At 41.5% G+C, this 22544-nt stretch overlaps 1 protein-coding gene across 4 annotated transcripts in view; it reads left to right on the forward strand.

Moving 5' to 3' along the window:
- Positions 1-22544, forward strand: part of rbm27 (RNA binding motif protein 27) — a 164745-nt gene that overhangs the window by 39175 nt on the left and 103026 nt on the right. For all 4 annotated transcript variants that reach the window (XM_078551101.1, XM_078551104.1, XM_078551103.1 and 1 more), the window contains exons 8-11: positions 11764-11895; positions 18975-19124; positions 20768-20912; positions 21704-21866. In XM_078551101.1, the coding sequence (XP_078407227.1) occupies positions 11764-11895; positions 18975-19124; positions 20768-20912; positions 21704-21866 (590 nt within the window). The remainder of the gene's footprint in view (positions 1-11763; positions 11896-18974; positions 19125-20767; positions 20913-21703; positions 21867-22544) is intronic.

Below are 22544 nucleotides of genomic sequence, written 5' to 3' on the forward strand. Positions count from 1 at the left end.
CTTAAAAATCAGCCAGTCTTAACTTAGCTTTGTATCTGACGGTTGTGATCTCCTAGTTTTATAGAGTCATCATAGAATAGCAGAGCAGAGAAGGAATCCATTAATTCCATCTAGTCTAAAAGAACCAGATGTTGTTTCGAAGAATATTGCAATTAGTCTCACTCCCCAGCTCTTTCTCCATATTCCTGATTTTTTTTCTCTATCTGTTTTAAGTTTTTATCCATTTCCTTTTGAAAGCTACCATTGGATCTGCTTCCACGTTCATTGGGCAGTGGATTCCAAATCCTCACCATTCATTACACAGAATTCTTTTCTGGTTTTGGTTCTTTTGCTGATCACCTTAAATCTTTGCCTTCTGGTTATTAGCCCTTGAGGCACTGGAAACAGTTTCCCTTTATTTACTCAATTTAAACCTTTTGATTTAAAAAAAACCTTATCAAATTTCCTCTTAGCCTTCACTGCTTTAAGACCAATCTCAGTTTTTCCAGTCTAGCCATGTAATTATAGTCCCTCATTACTAGAACCAGTGTGGTAAATTTCTTCTGTACCCTCTACCAAATCTTCTCATTCTTCCTAAAATGCGGTACCTCTAATTGGACATAATACTCCAGCTGAGGCTTTATGTAAATTTAGCATAACCTCCTGGTTTTTGTACTCTGTTCCTCTCCTTACAAAGTCTAGAATTCCATATTCTTAATTGCTTTGTTAATTTGTACTGTCATCTTCAAAGATTTGTCCACAACTCTTCAAGGTAACCCTGTTTTTGCCCTCGACCTCTTTAAAATTGTACTGTTTAGCTTGTATTGTCTCTTTTCCATTCTCCTCACCCCTTAGTTTACTATGATCAATTTCATTGCCATGTGCCCTCCTGTTCATCAGTCTGTGTTCTCTTAAAGTCTATTACTATCTTCCTTACCTTTTACCTCCTTCCCAAGTTTTCTGCCAGCTGCAGATTTTAAAATTGTACCCGATGTCTAAGCTGTTAATGTATATCAAAAACAGGAGTGGTTCTAGTGATGAACTCTGGAAAACACCGCTATGTATTTTCCCCTCCCCAACCTTGCCCCACCCAACCCGAAAAATAGCCTTTCACCACAACTCTCTTTTCTATCCCTTAGCCAATTTTGTATCCATGCTGCTACTTATGTCTCATGGGCTTCAATTTTGCTAACAAGCTATTTATGTGATACTTTATCAAACACCATTGAAAGTCCATATACATGGCATCAACTGCATTGTCCTCATCCACTCTTTCTGCTACCTCATCAAAAAAAAATCAGTTGAGTTAGTCAAGTATGATTTGCCCATAAACAAATCTGTACTGACTCTCCGTTATTGCTTCACATTTGTTCAAATGGGGTTAGTTTCCTTCTGGATTATTGTTTCTAACAGCTTCTTCATCAGCAATGTTAAATGGACTGACCTGTAATTACCAGGTCTAGCCATCTCCCCTTTATTTTCACTTGCGAATGTTTAATTCATGAGAGAGGGAGAGAGCATGAATTGTCCAGTTAAAGGATGGCTTTCAAATATTTATGATTCCTCTCTCAAGAAGTGGAAGATGCTTGAAGTTAGAACTAAAAGTTGACTTCGCTTCAGTATGCTTTCTTTTTAAACATGCTTGGATACTTAGATGGCCGCTTGCTTTTGAAATGACATTATTGTGGGAGTGCTGGATAGGAGTAACATTTTTAACACACAACAAAACTGACCACTTCAGCTGGCAGAACTTGTGTGCTTTTCAGCACACATAATTATTGGGAAAGCACCAAAATAGAAGCCTATCGGGAATCGGTGCTAACATCTGGATGACTGACGTTGAATATAGAGTATCCCAGAATCACTGCATGCCACTTTTAGGCTAAGTTCTTGTTTAGCATCCAACGAAAACAACTCAAGTCTATCCAACCTCTCTTCATAACTTAAATGTTTCATCCCAGGCAACATCCTGGTGAGTCTCCTCTGCACCCCCTCCAGTGCAATCACATCCTTCCTATAATGTGGCAACCAGAACTGCGCACACTACTCCAGCTGTGGCCTCACCAAGGTTCTATACAACTCCAACATGCCCTCCCTCCTTTTATAATCTATGCCTCGATTGATAAAGGCAAGTGTCCCATATGCCTTTTTCACCATCGCACTAACATGCCCCTCTGCCTTCAGAGATCTATGGACACACATGGCAAGGTCCCTTTGTTCCTCAGAACTTCCTAGTGCCGTGCCATTCATTGAATACTTCCTTGTCAAATTACTCCTTCCAAAGTGTATCACCTCACATTTTTCAGGGTTAAATTCCATCTGCCACTTATCTGCTCATTTGACCATCCCGTCTATCTCCTCCTGTAGCCCAAGACACTCAACCTCATTGTTAACCAACCAGCCATTCTTTGTGTCATCCACAAACTTACTAATCCTACCCCCCACATAGTCATCTATGTCATTTATATAAATGACAAATAATAGGGGACTGAGCACAGATCCCTGTGGTATGCCAGTGGACACTGGCTTCCAGTCACTAAAGACCATAGACCATAAGACATAGGAGCAGAAATTAGGCCATTCGGCCCATCGAGTCTGCTCCGCCATTCAATCATGGCTGATAAGTTTCTTAACCCCATTCTCCCGCCTTCTCCCCGTAACCTTTGATCCCCTTACCAATCAAGAACCTATTTATCTCAGTCTTAAATACACTCAATGACCTGGCCTTCACAGCCTTCTTTGGCAATGAATTCCATAGATTCACCACTCTCTGGCTAAAGAAGTTTCCCCTCATCTCTGTTCTAAAAGGTCTTCCCTTTACTCTGAGGCTGTGCCCTCGGGTCCTAGTCTCTCCTACTAATGGAAACATCTTCCCCACGTCCACTCTATCCAGGCCTTTCAGTATTCTGTAAGTTTCAATCAGATCCCCCCTCATCCTTCTAAATTCCATCGAGTATAGACCCAGAGTCCTCAAACGTTCCTCATATGTTAAGCCTTTCATTCCTGGGATCATTCTCGTGAACCTCCTCTGGTCCCTCTCCAGGGCCAGAACATCCTTCCTGAGATACAGGGCCCAAAATTGCTCACAATATTCTAAATGTGGTCTGACCAGAGCCTTATAAACCCTCAGCAGCACATCCCTGTTTTTACAGTCTAGTCCCCTCGAAATAAATGCCAACATTGCATTTGCCTTCCTAACTACCGACTCAGCCTGCAAGTTAACCTTAAGAGAATCCTGGACTAGGAGTCCCAAGTCCCTTTGCACTCCAGATTTCTGAATTCTCTCCCCATTTAGAAAATAGTCTATGCCTCTATTCCTACCAAAGTGCATGACCTCACACTTCCTCACATTGTATTCCATCTGCCACTTCTTTGCCCATTCTCCTAACCTGTCCAAATCCTTCTGCAGCCTCCCCGCCTCCTCAATACTACCTGTCCCTCCACCTATCTTTGTATCATCTGCAAACTTAGCCAGAATGCCCTCAGTTCCTTCATCTAGATCATTAATGTATAAAGTGAAAAGTTGTGGTCCCAACACTGACCCCTGCGGTACTCCACTAGTCACCGGCCGGCATCCTGAGAAGGACCCCCTTATCCCCACTCTCTGCCTCCTGCCAGACAGCCAATCTTCTATCCATGCTAGTACCTTGCCTCTAACGCCATGGACTCTTATCTTACTGAGCAGCCTCCTGTGCGGCACCTTGTCAAAGGCCTTCTGGAAGTCCAAGTAGATAACATCCATTGGCTCTCCTTTGTCTAACCTACTCGTTACCTCCTCAAAGAATTCTAACAGATTTGTCAGGCATGACCTCCCCTTGATGAAACCATGCTGACTTTGCCCTATTTTACCATGCACTTCCAAGTATTCTGAAATCTCATCCTTAATAACCGACTCTAAAATCTTACCAACGACCGAGGTCAGGCTAATCGGCCTGTAATTTCCCATCTTTTGCCTCGCTCCCTTCCTAAACAGGGGGGTTACATTAGCGATTTTCCAGTCCTCTGGGACCTTCCCTGACTCCAGTGATTCCTGAAAGATCACCACTAACGCCTCCACTATCTCTTCAGCTATCTTCTTCAGAACTCTGGGGTGTAATCCATCTAGCCCAGGTGATTTATCCACCTTCAGACCTTTCAGTTTTCCTAGCACCTTCTCCTTGGTAATGGCCACCATACTCACCTCTGCCCCCCGACTCTCTTGAACTTTGGGGATGTTACTCGTGTCTTCCACCGTGAAGACTGACGCAAAGTACCTATTCGGTTCCTCCGCCATTTCTTTGTTCCCCACTACTACTTCTCCAGCATCATTTTCCAGCGGCCCAATGTCTACTTTTGCCTCGCTCTTAGCCTTTATATATCTAAAAAAAACTCTTGCAATCTTCTTTTATATTACTGGCTTGTTTACCCCCATATTTAATCTTCTCCCTCCTTATTTCTTTTTTAGTTGTCCCCTGTTGGTCTTTGTAGGCTTCCCAATCCCCTGCTCTTCGCCACATTGTATGCTTTCTCTTTAGCTTTTATGCTGTCCCTCACTTCCCTTGTTAGCCATGGTTGCCTCATCCTCCCTTTAGTATGCTTCTTCTTCCTAGGGACGAATTTTTGCTAATGTCTCCCAAATTACTCCCAGAAACTCCTGCCATTGCTGTTCCACTGTCTTTCCTGCTAGGCTCATCTCCCAGTCAATTCTGGCCAGCTCCTTCTGTCATCACCCTCTGCCTCCTCCAACTAAGCCAATTTTGAATCCACTTTATCAAATTACCCTGTATCCCATGTGCATTTGCCTCCTTTATAAGTCTCCCATATGGGACCTTGTCAAAGGTTTTGCTGAAATCCATATAAACTACATCAACTGCACTACCCTCATCTACACACCTGGTAACCTCCTCAAAAAATTCAATCAAATTTGTTAGGCATGACCTCCCTCTGACAAAGCCATGCTGACTATCCCTGATCAAACCTTGCCTTTCCAAGTGGAGATAGATACTCTCCTTCAGAACTTTCTCCAATAGTTTCCCTACCACTGATGTGAGACTCACTGGCCTGCAGTTCCCTGGCTTATCTCTACAACCCTTCTTAAATAGCTGAACCACATTAGCTGTTCTCTGGTCCTCTGGCACCTCCCCTGTGGCCAGAGAGGAATTAAAAATTTGAGTCAGAGCCCCTGTGATCTCCTCCCTTGCCTCCCTCGCAGTCTGGGACACAAATCATCCGGACCTGGAGATTTGTCCATTTTTAAGCCTGCTAACACCTCCAATACCTTGTCACTCCCTATATCAATTTGCTTAAGAACCTCGCAGTCTCTCCCCCCGAGTTCGATACCTTCATCCTCATGCTCTTGGGTGAAGACGGACGTGAAGTATTCATTCAACACTCTACCGATATCCTCTGGCTCCACCGATAGATTGCCCCCTTGGACCCTTATGGGCCCTACTCTTTCCCTGATTATCCTCTTCCCATTGATATACTTATAGAATATCTTGGGTTCTTCCATACTTTTACCAGCCAGAGCTTTGTCATATCCCTCTTTGCTCTCCTAATTGCTTTCTTAAGCTCCACCCTGCACTGTCTGTACTCCACTGATGCCTCTGCTGATTTGCTTCCCTTGTACCTGCTAAAAGCTCCTCTTTACCTTCTCATTGTAACCCGAATATCTCTGGTCATCCATGGTTCTCTGGGCTTGTTACTCCTTCCTATCACCCTAGAGGGAGCATGTTGAGCCTGTACCCTCCCCATTTCCTTTTTGAACACCCCCCACTGCTCCTCTGTAGATTTCTCCACAAGTAACTGTTCCCAATCTACCTTATCTACCAATCCTGCCTTATTTTATTAAAATCCACTCTCCCCCAATCCAAAACATTTTTTTGCAACTTGTCGATTTCTTTGTCCATAACAAATTTAAACTGTACCATGTTGTGGTCGCTATTGCTAAAATCCTCAGCCACCTGTCCGGCTTCATTCCCCAGAATTAGGTCCAGCATTGCACCGTCCCTTGTTGGACCCTCTACATATTGACCTAAAAAGTTCTCCTGTGCACATTTCAAGAAATCCACTCCATCCAAGCCCTTAACACTATGTCTTTCCCAATTAATGTTGGGAAAGTTGAAATCACCTAAAATACTTACCCTGTTGTTATTGTTTTTACACAGCTCCACAAATTGTGCACATATTTGCTCCTCAATTTCCCGCTGACTATCTGGGGGTTTATAATAAACACCTAATAATGTTGTTGCCCCTTTTTTATTCCTAAGCTCTACCCACAAAGCGTCATTTGATGCCCCCTCCAAGATATCGTCTCTCCTTACTGCAGTAACTGACTCCTTAACTAATAATGCAACACCTCCTCCTCTTTTATCCCCTCCCCTGTCTTGCCTAAAGATTCTATATCGCAGAATGTTGAACTGCCAATCCTGCCCTTCCCTCAACCACATGTCAGTGATTGCTACTATAGCACAATTCTGCGTGTCACTCCTTACCCTTAACTCATCCGTTTTACCTGTAATTCTCCTGGCATTAAGGTAGAGGCCATCCAGCCTTGCCTTACTCCCTTGAAGCTTTTTGCAGCTGTCCTCCCTCTGACTTGATTGTTTTACTGTATTATGTCATGTCCGTATTCTGCTAACATTCTGTGTCCCCTCTCCCTGTGACCTGATCGAGGTGTACAAGATTATGAGGGGCATGGACCGGGTGGATAGGGAGCAGCTGTTCCCCTTAGTTGAAGTGTCAGTCACAAGGGGGCGTAAGTTCAAGATGAGCGGCAGGAGGTTTAGGGGGGATGTGAGGAAAAACCTTTTTACTCAGAGGGTGGTGACGGTCTGGAATGCACTGCCTGGGAGGGTGGTGGAGGCCGGTTGCCTCACATCCTTTAAAAAGTACCTGGATGAGCACTTGGCACGTCATAGCATTCAAGGCTACAGGCCAAATGCTGGTAAATGGGATTAGGTAGGTAGGCCAAGTGTTTCTCATGTGTCGGTGCAGACTTGCTGGGTCGAAGGGCCTCTTCACTGTGATTCTGTGTGATTAAGTTACCATGCTGACACAGATGCAGAGCTCTTCATCCTGTTGAAAACCATTAAACTGGCATTGGGCATTTTTATTATTTTAATTGCTGCTTATAGGATTTCCAATGCCAAAACTCCAGACTAATTTCTGGTATATTTTCTTTATTTGTTGTCAGCAACCCTTTCTATTTCAGTCTCAGTATGGAGTGAGAGTGTGCGCTTCAGAATCAGTCAGTTCTACCTTGCACCTTCAGGCAGTGGCTTTATCTCGACTGAGAAATATTGGTTATGTTTTTACACCAGAGCACTTCATTATTTTTATTCTTGAGGAAGTTTCATTCCTTTTACATTTTATAGTATCCGGGTGCATCCTGAAGCCTTTCCAGCATGCAGAGAATTGTCAAAAATGACTTTGCTGCCTCCCCTGAATATAAACTTTGCAATCTTTGGCAGGATGAAAACATGAAGACATAGCTTCAATGAAGCAAAAGTAAAATAACACTTTGGGATGTACTGAGATTGTTAAAGGAATTGTATCAATGTAAATCGATCTTTCCTGGTTGCCACTGAAATATAAGTGAGGAACAGACATCCTCCGCCCCCACCTGAACATTCTTCAGGTTAAAAAAGCTCAAATAAATGAAGATGGTCAACTTGGGCAAGGGTAAAAGAGAACCACCATTGGCAGTGAAACTATACCCTAGCATAAGCCACTGCCTTTGGGAGAGTAAAGGTAAGAAGAGTAGATGTGAGATCAAATAGCAGAAGCCTTTCAAGTCAGAGGAAGACTGATTTAGCATAGTAGTCCATTGTATTCAGTTACAAAACTGACATTACAATAGCATCAGTCACACAGGTTTTGTATTTGTCACCATGTAGAAAACATTGGGCTTTTGTAAACTTACACACTCTTTCTCAATCTCTGTGTAAAATCTGAGTGGAGAATTTATCCTTGTCATCCAGAAAAGATTGTTTCTTAAAGCTTTATAACAAGGTGGAAATAATTTGTTCTGTCATGACCGAACAATTCATTTACAGAAATAAATTGTTATTCTCTGAATCTTGACTCAGAGTTTCAAATGATATCCATCAGAGTTAATTTGATATTAATTATATCCTAGCATTCCCCACGGGCTGCTTCTACCCAAATGGACAGAGATTAGTCTGCTGCCAAGGATGTGGTGCAGAATTAAAAGCTCACACAGTGGTTGAGGCTACTTTGAGAAAAGCCCCTAAATAGAATTATCTTTTCTCATTTCCTTCGGTTTATCTTAACATATCTTGGAGGTGAGCAATATTCAGAGAACAAATTCTTTAACATGCGGGCCATTAATTATGGATGCTTCTATTTATCACTTTAAAAAATCTGTGCCCAACGATACCATTCCTAAGGTAAATTACTTTGATAAAACATTTACATTTGTTATGTCATGCTATTAGGACTTAATGTACATTCTTCCTTTAGTTGACGTATTCCATTCTTGGCCTTGTTTATTTGGTCTATCTGCTCCTTTAAAGTAACAGTTGCAGCAACCTTACTATAATGTGTGGAACTGGTTCTGGTGCAGGTGGGATCTGTACAAAAAGGATGGGTTAAACCTTAACTGGTACTAACGTCCTCGCGGGAAGGTTTGCTCGTGCTATTAGGGAGGGTTTAAACTGGATTGCCAGGGGGATGGGAACTTGAGGGCAAATTCAGAGAGGAGAGGAGAAAAACTGGCAGTGGGAAGTAGAGAAGTATTAACTGATGAGGAAGATCTATCAGAGAGTAGTATCACAGTAAATAGAATACTTGGAGAGTTTGATAGAATTAGAGTAGACAATAGTAAGTCATTAAGTGGGACCAGAATAACAGGGAAAGTAAAACAGCCTAAATCAGGGTTAATGTGAATGCACAGAATGTGGTTAATAAGATTGTTGAACTACAGTCACAGGTTGACTAGTGGAATTATGAGATTATTGCTGTAACAGAGACCTAGCACAAAGAAGGTGTTAAATATTCCAGGGTACAAGGTGATCAGGAGAGACAGGAAAGGAAGAAAAGCAGGGTGGGGTGGGAGTGGCAGTGTTGATTAAAGATGGCATTGCAGTACTGGAGAGAGAGGATACTCCAGAGGGGTCGATGACAGAATCTCTTTGGTTTGAGGTTAAGGAATGGATCAGGTGCAATGACATTGATTAGCATGGTATATAGACCACCAACTAGTGGAAGGGATGTAGAGAAACAAATTTACAAAGAAATTACAAGAATTATACAGTAACTATAATGGGGGACTTCAATTATTCAAATATAGACTGGGATAGGAATAGTACAAAGGGACAAGAGAGGCGAGAGTTCCTGGAATGTGTTCAAGATAATTTTCTGTAGCAGTATGTTTCTAGTCCAATGAGGCTTCGGACACTGTTGGACCTGTTTCTGGGGAATGAGTTGGGCCAAGTGTATCAAATATCAGTGGGAGAGCATTTAGGGGACCATGACCATTATATCATAAGGTTTAGGTTGGCCATGGAAAAGGACAAGGAACAATCCAGAGCTGGGATAATTAACTGGGGGAAAGCCAATTTCGATGGGATGAGAATGCATTTGAGTCGAGTGAGTTGGAATCAAATGTTTGCTGAAAAGACGGTGGCTGAACAATGGGCCACCTTTAAAGAAAAAATGTTGCAGACAATGTCAAGATTTCTTCCCTTGAAGGGGACAGGTAGGAGAAATAAATCCAGGGTGTCCTAGATGACGAGCTAGATAGAAGTGAAGATGAAAAGGAAGAAATGTGAGTATGACAGATGTCAGGTAGAAAATACAACGGAGAATCAGGCTGTATGTAGGGAGGACCAGAGGGGAAGTGAAAAAATTAATAAGAAAAGCGAGGGGTGAGCATGAAAAGAGACCAGCAGCTAACATAAAAGGGAATCCCAAGGTCTTCTACAAGCATATAAATAATAAAAGGGTGGTAAAAGAAAGAATAGGGCCGATTAGGGATAAAAAAGGGGACTTGCATGCGGAGGCAGGAGAAATAGCAGAGGTATTAAACAAGTACTTTGCACCTGCCTTTATAAAGGAAAAAGTTGCTACCCAGGCCGAGGTGAGAGAGGAGGTAACTGGTACATGAGAAGAATTTACAATTTGGAAGAAGGAGGTGCTAGAAAGGCTACTTTTACCTTTAAAACAGATCAGGTACTGGATGAGATGCGTCCAAGGGTACTGAGGGAAGTGAGAGTAGAAATGGCAGAGGCACTAAGTGATAATTTTCCAGTCTTCCTTGGACATGGGTGGTGCCAGAGGACTGGAGAACTGCGAATGTTCAACAAGGGGTGCAAGAATAAAGCTGGCAACTACAGACCAGTCAGCTTGACTTGAGTGGTAGGGAAACTTTTGGGAATGATAGTTCAGGACAAAATCACTTAGACAAGTGCAGAATAATTAGTGAAAGTCAGCATGGATTTATTCAGGGAAAATCATATGTAATGAACTTGTTGGAGTTTTTTTGAGGAGTAATAGAGAAGGTTGATAAGAGCAATGCTGTTGATGTGGTGTACTTGAATTTTCAAAAGGCATTTGATACAGTGCCACAAATCAGACTTGTGAGCAAAATTCTAGCTCATGGAATAAAAGGGAAAGTAGGCACTTGGATAAGAAATTGGTCGAGTGACAGAAAACAGAGTAATGATAAATGGTTGTTTTTCAGATTGGAGGAAGGTTTGTTGTGGAGTTCCCTAGGGGTCAGTCTTGGGACCCTTGCTCTTCCTGCTATATATTAATGACCTAGACTGTGGTGTTCAGGACATAATTTCAAAATTTTGCAGATGATATGAAGACTGGAAACGGAAACTGTGATGAGGGGAGTCTTGAACTCAAAAGGACATAGACATGTTGGTGGATTGGAAGAAGGAGGTGCTAGAAATGCTACCTTTACCCAAGTGGCAGATGAGATTCAATGTAGAGAAGTATGAGGTGATTCATCTTGGCAGGAAGAACGTGAAGAGACAGTATAAAATAAAGGGAGAAACTCTGAAGGAAGTACATGGTGTACATGTGCATAAATATGTACATATAAACATGTGCATATAAGGCACCAGTTAGGCCTCATCTGGAACACTGCATCTAGTTCTGGGTGCCATAACTTGAGGAAGGATGTGAAGGAATTGGAGAGAGTACAGAGGAGATTCACAAGAATAATTCCAGGGATAAAGAACTGTAGCTATGAGGATCGATTGGAACAGTTAGGACTGTTTTCTTTGGAGAAAAGAAGGCTGAGAGGAGACTTGATAGAGGTATTCAAGATCCTGAGGGGTATAGACAGGGTAAATAGTGAAAAACTGTTCCTACTCGAGAGCATCAAGAATTCGAGGGCAGAGATTCAAAATCATCTGCAAAAGGAGTAAAAGTGATGGGAGGAATTTTTTTTCACCCAGAGGGTAGTTGGCATCTGGAACAAACTTCCTGAGAGGGTGGTGGAGGCAGGCTCGATCGAGATATTCAAAAGGGAATTGGATTGCTATCTGAAAAGAGACTATGTGAAAGATTATGGGGATAAGACAGGGGAGTGGGACTAGCTAAAATGCTCTTTCAGGGAGCCAGTGCAGACTCGATGGGCTGCATGGCTGCCTTCTGCACTGTAAAGATTCTGTGTAAGTGGTTGTGAATGGGTAATATGGTCATTTTGAAAGACAGTTGGTAATCGAAAGTGCAACATGATGGATGATTGCTGAATAAATGGATGTATCTTTTTGTATTGCATTGTACTTGACAATGCTAATAACTGAATGTCCTGTGTTGTCTATGTAGGACCACATCCAATCCCAAAGAGCGGTGCAGACAGCATTGAAGTCTCTGGGACCAGTACAGTACATACATTGCCACCTCCAGGATTAAGGCCCCCACCTTTACCTCAGTATCCACCGTATGTGACTTCAGAATGTAAGTAGTTGTTATCTTATTTATAAGCTAGGATGAAAATAATTTTCTGCTTGTCTCCAGAGCATACAAGTATTTTTAATTTGTAGTACTGGCATGTTAATAATTACCTTTCCATGTAAAAGCCCTAAATTTGTCAATCTTTCAATCTATTGTCAGCTTATCAAAATTATATGCTTTAACTTTCTGGCTGAGATTTTAAAACTTTTATACTCTTCTATTTGTGTTTTTTTTTTGTTTGTGGGCTGTTGGCACTTACTATGGTTGTGCGCTTGTACATCAAGCATGATTTTGTGAAATTTATAGCTTCATTGAATTTTTGTCATGGATGTAAATATCAAATTTTAGCTATGCAGTCGGATGCAGGGCATCATCATTTAATCAGCCAACTTTCAGGCATTTACTAAAGAAAGCATAACGTCATAGAAAATAGGAGCAGAATAGGTCATTCGGCCCTTTGAACCTGCACCACCATTCAATTTATCATGGCTGATCCTCTATCTCAGTGCCATACTCCTGCTCTCTCCCAGAATCCAATTCATTCTGATTCATGGTAGCTTGAAAAGTGTTTTTTTTTGCCAGAAATATGAGGCTTTAAAGTTACTGTAGCCTTTGTTCTTTCAATGCAGTTCGGATTCCTTAGAGAAATGAGTACTCAATCATCCAATAAGGAGAAAAATATGGCAGAATCTTTTTAAGAAGAAGGACCTGCATTTATATAACTTCTCTTGCTAATTAAAGCATTTTACAGGGAATAAAGCTCCTGGTGAAGTGAAGTCACTGTTATAATGTGACAACAATGACTTGCATTTACATAGGATATTTTACTATGTTAAATATGCTAAGGTGCTTCACAGTAGTGTTATCAAACAAAAATTGACACTGAACCACACAAAAGGTGGAAAAAAGCTTGGTTAAGGAGCTAGGTTTCAAGGAGTCTTTTGGAGAAGATAGAGGTAGAGCAATTAGGGAAGGACTTCCAGAGCTTAAGGACTAAAGCATCTTAGGTTATGGCTGCCTATGGTGGAGCACTGAAAATTGAGGATCCATAAGAGTAGTGCTGAGATCTCAGAAGTAGAGGCAAGGAAGCCATGGAGGGATTTGGAAAGAAGGATGAGAATTTTTAGAAGCAGGGAGATGATGGCAGTGCGCAGCAAGGTTCGACAAATAGCAGTGAGATAAATGAGATGGAATTCCATTTTACTGATTTTGGTTGAAGGATAAATGTTGGCCATGGCACTGAAGATGTCCTCAGCTCCTCTTATGAATAATGTTGTGGGATTTTTTTAAACCTCTGAGATCCATTTAATATTTCATCTGAAGGACATTATCTCTGACAGTGTAGTCCTTCCTCAGTAGTGCACTGAAGTATTAGTGTAGATTATATTCTCAAGTCTCTAGAGTCTTGAAGTGGAGATTCTACCAATGATCCTCTGCTTCTGACTTAGAAGCAAAAATACTACCACTGAACCAAACTGACCCTTGGCTAAATAAACAGAGATCAAAAATAACAACAAGGGTGTTGATAATGTAAATAAGGCACAGAATATTTTTGCAGTTTTATCTGTACCATGGTTATCGGAGCCTGGCTTGGAATACCTTGAAGATTACTACTAAAATTCAAAGCAGTGCTGCAATAAGTAAGATACTAACTTTCAAAAAGGATCTTAAACTCACCCAAACCTGCCTTAAGATGAGCAGGAGAGTTTTCCCAGTCTCCTAGGTAATACCCCACAAGACCAACAAAAAGAGATCGTCTGTTTATTTGTCCCATTTGCTGTTGTGGGACCTTGCTCTGCAAAAATTGGCTTCTGCCAACTGTGACAACACCATAAATAATTCATTGTCTGTAAAGTGCTCTAAGATGTCCTGACGATCTGTGTTTGAGTTGTCACCTTGACTGACCTTGATGCTCAGCTGCCACTATTATATTCACTTTGTTTTCTCCTTCTTTACCTTTTACTTGTATCCCTCTTTGTGTTCTCCTTCACTGCTCTTTTTCTCCTCCTTTACCTTCCTTACCACCTTTCACTCCCCGATTCCCCTCTTACTGTCCTCTTTCTTATTGTTTTTATCTCTTCCTCCTATTTTCTGTGCAACATTTTCCATCTGTTATCTCCACTTTTCATTTTACTGAATGATGGGAAAGTAGAAATGAAAAAGGGAGTAATAGTAGTAGACTGCTGGTAGCTGGTGCCAGATGAATGGGAAGTGTGTGTAAATTGGTGGGAGTTAGATGGGGAGTGGCAACCACATCAGAATAGAAGAACCAGACAAGGAGGTGGAAAACTGGGAGGGAGGTGGGAGAGTCATGTAGGAATTATACCCCTTTCTGCAAACAGATTAGAGAGAAAATGTTTGAGAAACATGACTTTATGGTAACAGAGTTCTCAACCCTCCCTCTTTGGGCGGGAGTCTGCCAGAATGGGCAATTGGTCTTATGAGTGTTGCTGCTGTTGTCACAGGAGGAACAATCCTTATATATATGATTCATGCAAGTGTAGTAGCTGGGATGGTGTGGCTTTCAACTAAGCCTTATCTGAGTCCTCCTGGCTTCCCAGCTGCTCAGAATTTCTCTGGTTTTGAGAATGATGGCTTTTCGGCCAATGAAAGTTGCATGCAAACTTGTTCTGAGAGAGCAACTGGAATTAGGAAGAGGAGGGAGAGAGTAAAAAGGAGAAACACAAACTGGGAGGGGAAAGAAACAAACTGGAGCAATGGAGAGTTAATATCTGCCTATAATGTGTGATGTTGTATATAGAATGTATTTTATTGCAACATTGAGGCAGTTTTGGTGCTTCTCCCTGAGAACTGAGCCTCACTTCCCTGAATCTGAACTTCAGCATTGGGTTGTGGGAGTTTGTGAATTTAATTAGGTTTTATTTATGCTTTTTATAACTTGCTGTGTATTGTAAAATGCCATAAAGTTGTATGAGAACTTTAGAAATTACTTATATCTCTGTTTTTGTTGAATCTGTATTATTTATTTCTCATTGTGGTTGACACTTTATAAATAGCATGGTAGTTTTTATTTACATATTACTTGTCTTTAAAACCTCCTATATTTTGTGTAACTGTTGTTAATCATTTCACTCTGAAAGAAGTTAGAAGTTGAAAAATTAATCTGTAGTATCCATTTTTCTCGGGTGCTATGGCTGGCCTTAGATGTCCAAAATGGTATCTGCGGCATGTGCGCACATTTCTGGTGTGAGTTGTGCCACATTCATTTTGGTGAGGGCTTTAGTGGTGCACAGTGGGTGGCTGCTGGAAGTATGCAGAACAGGCAATTTCACAAATAGTCCGTAACCTTCCTTTGGCTATTGACCATCACCGTTTTCGCTGATTTGACACCAGCGTTGCCATTTTGGAGCTCAACATTGGAGCTAATACCTTGTCTTAAACACGCACGGCTAAACATGCATTCAGCATGCCATTGATTGCATGCACATTTCTTCATGGGCACTGCATCTCAACTCTTAAATGTACTGCAAATGAAAGGGATTCCACAGTCTTCCCCCAGTGCCTGGCATCCTGGCAGCAGTCACAATACCTTCATTCTGCAACAGTCCACTGTATCATCTGCATTTGAACCACCGCAACAAACTAAAGTATGGCTACTGAGCAACGAGGGCTATCCTTTGATCATGTGGCTCATGACTCACCCTTTGGGTTGTGAAACAATATTTACACTGTCTGGAATGCCCTATGGGAGCCCTGCTGGATTCGGCAGAGTTGGTGTCAAGACTCGTGCTATTCTGCTGTATGCTGCACAACCTCGCCATCAGAAGGGCATAACCTTTGACATCAGCTGTATGATGAGTAGTTGAGAAGCGGGACAGGGCAGCAGCCCTTTTCTGGCCTGGATATTTGTGAGCAACTCATCTTGACTGTGATACAGTAAATGGAACTTCAGTTTGCTATTCACCAATAGTACCATAACTTTCCTTCGGTTATTGATCATCACAGTATTCGTTTGACCACATTGCGGAAATAAAACTCACCACAAGATAAACACCCCAAATTATATTTATAAATCAAACCAGACCATATTGTATACAAATGCCACCTTTGTGCATTCTCTTGGTGCCTGTTTTCCTTGTGTCTTTCCCTGCCATAGGATCATAGAAAGGTACAGCACAGAAGGAGGCCATTCAGTCCATTGAGTCTGTGCCAGATCTTTCGGTGAGCAGTCCATTTAGATCCACTCCCCTGCTCTTTCTCCATATCTGTGCAATTATTTTTCTCCTTGAAGAAGTATTTATCCGATTTCTTTTGGAAGGTTCCTACTGAATATGTATCCGCCATTCTATTAGGTTTCACAACTTTTATTTTTTTGATTCAGTAGTTCTGCCTTCTATTGTTGCTTTAAAAAGTTCATGTATTTTCTACTTCGCTCCCGGGGTGGGGGCATATAGTATTAATCAGGACAGCTTCATTCAAGTCACCTTGTAAAATTAAAATGTTGCAATTGCATAATCGGTTCTTTGAGTGCAGAAGCTGCTTACTGCAACTTAGAGTTACATTCACTTGTTCTGCCACCTGGAGCCTCGTGATGAAACAAGTGACATGTCTAGAAATGATACTAAGATGCTGTATAGTAAACCCCAGAACAAAGATTGCATTGTGATGATTTTTCCAATTATATACGTAGGAATTTTAAGTTGAGAAAAAATCAAGATCCATCTGGTTCACCACCTTTTACCATTCTGGCAATCTCATGATGCAATGAGAATGGGGAAAATCAGAAGAGCAGGCCAATATAGTCTCTAGAGCCCAGTCTGCCACTTAGTTAGATCATGGCCGATCCTTATCTCGACTCCATTTATAGCTCCACCTTTGTTTCATAATCGCTAATTTGATCCGGCCACCATGGTGTGGGGCAGGGTTGTTGGACCAGCTGACCTTTTGCTGCCTGTCAATTTTGTATCTTGTGCCTACTAAGTAAAGCAATGAAAAGCCTACAGGAAAACCTCCAGCACACAGTATTTGCTCATCCATATAATAACGAAATAAAATTGGGGATGGGAGATCAGCCCATATGTAATGCAATAACTTCATACTATGTTCCTTGTGAGTGATAAGCTCAGGACAATCTAAAAACACTTTGGCTGGGATAAATTAGGACTGGCTGCCTAGATAGCAGTATTTGAGTAGTGTGTGATGGTCAATGTCTCAGCTCCTATTGCAGCGCTAACAGAAGTCTCTCAACATCTGGGTGATGCAGTGGAATATCAGAGTTAAGACATGCAAGGTCAGCATATGTTAATGGAGCTGGCCACCACTTCCATGCTCGAAAGGATGAACTCTAAGCTCTGTGCAAGGCCCTGCAGGAAGGTGGTGCTGGAATCCTCTGTGCCCCTTGACATTGCTCACAGGCTTTCTGGTAGAATACACCAGGTATTTTATTGTGCATACCCATCAGATGCTTTTTGTAGTCTGCCCAATTAATGTGCTCACCTGAGTCCTTTGGGGTAGAATTCATGTGAGACCTCATCCACCTGGCAGTGGCCCCTGCGCTATCCCTTGCTTCCTGCCCTGGTTCTGGACTACTCATGTCTGCCGTGACCGCATATGCAGATGCCACTTCAGTGCAATCCTCTAAGGAATGCACAGTGCCAGTATTTGGGCTGGTGGCTGCAAAGGTGAAATTGAGTGGTGTTTCTTTTCCTTTGGTGTCTTCTCATTCTTCTTGGTTGGGCCAGGTAGCATTTCATGGATACCTGAAAGAAAAAAGTCACAAGGATTGGGTTGTTGTGAGGGAACAGGTGATGCAGTGATGAGGGAAGCAAAAGATGCATGCTTATTACACCAGCTGCAATTTGTAACTCACTTGAGGATTGCTTCCCACCTGGCTGCAATTTTGAGGCCGGCAAGAGGAGATCAAGAACAGGATGAAACCAGGCAGGGTGCACTCCTCAGGCCTCGGGTTGAGGACTCTCAATCATTGGCCCTTTTTCAGGATCACCTTCCCGCCCTTTGCTCCCTCACACCCACCATCATGCCATCCCCTCCCCATTCCCCCAGTCTCTTCATGAAGATCCCCACACCCTGGAGCCTGTGCTGTTGTCCCCACTGCAACGCTCCCCACACTTAGCAGCATCCTGGCTCAACCACTGACTTGTGGAATTGCTTGTAGCCTCAGTAGTGGCCACCTGATCCACAGAGTGCTGCGCTGCTGATTTCAGTGGGGGTGTATTCCCTGCCCAGTGGTTAAATTTTTGTCCATGGAAACCAAAAGCTGGAGTCCAGATGGGGTTTGGCACAATTTAAATATCACTGCTATCTCCTTAGACTTATAAATCATAGCCTTATATTCCCAAAAGTAATTTTGCCAATTTTGTCCTCTCCTTGCCTGAAGGTGTCCGTTCTTGGGTCTAGTTCCACAACGTGCTGCTTGCATGCTGCCTTTTCACCCCAGTGGCCTTTTACATCTGTGATCCTTGTTGATGAGTGTCAGCAGGCTACTGTGGAGGAATCATAGCCAACCCTGATGTGATCATCAACTAATGAGCATGCTTGAACACTTTCCAACAGGGAATGAAGGAAAACAATCGAGAGCAAGAACTTTGGCTCATTTTTTTCCTTTTCCTGGCCCTGGGCACGGAGGCCCATTGTGGTGCCTCTGCCATCAACCTGGTTGAAATGATCTGTTTCCGCACAGATCAGGAGCTGAATCTCAGACCTCTTTGGTCTGTATGTCTTGGCTACTTGCCACCTGAACCAGCTGAGATATTGGACTGCAGTCTTTAGAACTTTTTTCTAAGTTATGTAAAATGTTTCACTATGTATGTATATAAAATTTTTAGTTATATGTGTATATTAACTTGAGATGTTTGAAACGTTAATTTTTCCCCCTTGCTTGACAGCAACTAAATGTTTTGACCGTTGCATTGAATCACTGATTACAATTTCTGGTATTGTCGGCAACCATGGTATGGAATATAGTTGGGTTCCAGTTTCCTTTTACCTTGACTTCTAAAAATGTATTTCTAAGAACCCATTGCAATATGACCAGATTCCTAACTTTATTGCTGTGCCACTTTGCCTCAATAAAAGATTATGATGAGGCTTTTCTGTTTCAGATAACTATGAGCCTGATGGGTATAACCCCGAAGCTCCCAGTATTACTGGTGGTGCCAGACCTCAGTATCGACACTACATCCCACGAGTTCAGACTGAACGTCCAAATCTGATTGGTTTAACTTCCAGCACCATGGATGGCCCTTCACGAGGTAAAAGATGCTGTTTGTAGCAGGCAGTTAGCAAGTGGTATTTAACTATTAACAGAATTTCTTATTTACAAGGTGGTGTTGGTTCAGAATTTATGTTATAATTTAGGAGTTAGTAAGGACTGAAATTTTAAATTAGATGTACATTCTGAAGATGTCTAAGACATGCTTAGCAGATTCCTTGCATTTATATGATGCTTAATTTGAAATGTAATGGTAGAAACACTGTTGAAATGCTTTTGGTTGCATCTTGTGTCTGATAATTGTGGCAAGGCTAAGATGGATCAAAATGATTTTCTTGCAAAAACAGTTTTTGAACATGCCTATTAATTAGAAGTTGTTCCAAAAATGTTAATTTATTTTCCTAATTGGTCATAAAGATAACCAAGAAATTTCCAGTCCAAATGAGTTGAACTATGCAGTTAAAGTAATTCATTTGAATAGGGGAAAAAATACACCTGGTGCACGACTGATTGTCTCTTTTTAATTTGAGTCTATATTGGGGAAAAGATGATTTGTGGGGTGAATCCATGTCTGCGGCCCTGGTACTTAAGAGATTCTACACTGCCAAAATACCCAATTATCTAATAAATCTAATTTATAACAAAATATATAAAGATTGAGCTATTGGGTTGTCCAGCTCACTTAGAATTTGTCATTGAATTTTGGATTCTATCTTGTCACTGTGCCCCTACTAATTAATGATTGAAATTTAAGCTACCCTTAATTATTGTTTATAAATTCAAAAACATGCATTTACAAGCAGATGCGTAAACCATTGTTTACGTATTGTTTGAAGCACAACCCTGCGGATGCTGGAATAACAAATAAAGACAGAAAATGCTGGAACTGCTCAGTAGGACTGGCAGCATCTGTGGAGAGAGAAACAGAGTTAACATTCAATGGGTTATCGACCTGAAATGTAATCGATTCTCTCCACATTTAATTATAGTCACAATTTGAATTAGCTCATAGCTCAAAGATTTATTGTTGGTATAGTTTCAGCTTGTTGGTTTTGAATTTGGGTCTGAATGCTGCTTTCTGTTACAACTTGGCTCAGTGAAGTTCTTGACAGAAAGAATACTGAGAGCAAATAACTTCTCTTTATCCGGTTTAATCTGGGAGGGCTTTTATGGACTTGATAAAAGTGAAATAGATTACAATTTGTTTAAGTTAAGCAATTTCCTCACAGATTTCAATGCCCATGTTCAATTGGTTGGGCTAATCACAGGCCATTTTATGTTTTGGGTTGGCGTTTAGAGATGGTTGTCTCCCTTGAATGCTAATTAGACTGGAATCAGCTGCAGCAGTCTCACTGCATATGAACCCCACAGGATGGAGGCAGATAATATGACACAAAGTGCATCTGAAGTGTTTTTGTATCAGCACGGCACAATGTCTTTGCACTGAGATAACATGACATCACTTTCTATTTCTACCTCTCTGTGGAGCTGCACGCCAAGGATATAAACCGAGAATCTGGAACATCATGGCATTGTTCTTAGGGTAGCTTTGACTTAAAATGCATCCAAGCTGAAACCAAGTAACATTTCGTAAGGTATTTTACGCTGCATAGAATTTGGGTATAATTTGTGTATTCAGATGGCTAACAGGGATGTTAATTTTTTTATTCTTCAATACTCCAGTGCCTGTGAAAGTTAATCAAGCGGAGATCTGTATAGCTACCACAGCCAGCAACAATGTTTCACGTGTAGTTATTGAACCAGAACCTAGGAAAAGGACTGTAGTGTCTGTGGATGGACCACCTACAAAAAAGCCTTGGATGGAAAAGTAAGGTTGCACTGTGAATATTTGTGTTTTCTAGGGCAAGGAATGGATGATACCCATTCATGGAATAAATACCCCTAAATTGGGTTTAGCGTGGACAGATGCACTGGGTACTGAGTGCTCAGGCTTGATTTTTCATCAGGCTCTTGCAACCAGCAGAGAGAAGGATTTGTTCTCATGAGCCTGTTGTGGATTTATACTGACCGTACCGTCCATTCCATACTGATTAATTTATTAATGTGATGATTTGATTGCTTTTAATGTAAACAATTCCTCAAGTACTTTTCACTTTGATTTGTGTTCCATTTCCAAGTCAAAAGAGCAATGAACAGAACATGATGAGAAGCATTAGTTTGAATTTTGATTACAAGTCTAGTCTTTACTTTGCATGTTCCCTTGACTGCTAAAATAGGAAGGTTGCTGTGTTGTGAATTTCTTGGGTTCAAACCTACCTCCTTTGGTATAGAGTGCAGGTGTGTCAATGCACTGTAACATTTCTGGAATTTTTGGGGGGGAAATTATATATTTGTTCATTTTAGGAATTTCAAAACATCTAATTGTTAATATTTTGCAACATCAGATGAATGGAAGATAGATATTCTGGTAGCAATCATTTGAATGTACTGATTTCACATTTCATTCACTTCTCCAAAACTGAAATTTGGTGTGGAATCTATCTTTGACACAACCAATTTTAACTTTAGCCCACTGTTGATGGCAAATCCTTATCCAGACTGCGAAATGCTTGGGTCTTGGGTGCCATAATGTAAATGTTGTACTTTATTTTAAATCAGCAGGCAAAATTTTAACCATCAAAACAAGCAAGGGTTTCAGAAGAAAACTCAACACACCTATGATAACACAAAGCTAGAGGTTCGCAAAATCCCAAGGGAAATGAACACCATCACCCAGCTCAATGAGCATTTCAGTAAATTTGGTACTATTGTCAACATTCAGGTAAGGAGACTGGCATAGTTTAGACTGACATAGTTTTATAAGGAATTAAAATTTTTTTTCCTTGAGTCTTGATAAATGGGGCATTATCTTCTGTTTGTAAAGGAGCAATGATATTAGATATTACTGTTCAACAGTTCACCTGCTTTCAGATGAAAATCTATACCTTGAAGAGAGAGGTTTTAGTGCTGGTCGTTGGCACATTAGCTTATTTTTGACCCCCAGCTTCATCAAGCTGTGCAAAGCCTGTTCCACGTGCAAAATATTGGCATCCGTCTGTCATGGGAGATGCTGGACTGTGCCCAGGGTTTAGGTCACTTCTGTATTGAACATTGTCTGTTGTGGCTGTAGGGGCCAGTTCACGAGTGGCAGTCCCTTCCACAACTGGCACAGATGAACAGCATTAGTCCAAGGTTGACTGATGTTTTTTCCTTCAGTCGGGCTCTTTTCTGCCATCTGATCATTTGCTTTGTCCTCTTTTTTTTCACGCCTTTCCTGACTGCTGATCCCCAGACTCTCCAGTCAGCAGTGAGGACTTCTCAGGCATTGACTTCGATCCCAGTCAACTTGAAGACATCCTTGTATCGCAGATGTGGCCTCATGCTGATAGCAAATTCACCATAGAATATGTCTTTAGGGATGCGGCCGTCACCCATTCAGCTCACCCGACCCAGCCAATGG

The sequence above is a fragment of the Cetorhinus maximus genome, chromosome 10 (assembly GCF_964194155.1).
Source record: "Cetorhinus maximus chromosome 10, sCetMax3.hap1.1, whole genome shotgun sequence".
Lineage (NCBI taxonomy): Eukaryota > Metazoa > Chordata > Chondrichthyes > Lamniformes > Cetorhinidae > Cetorhinus > Cetorhinus maximus.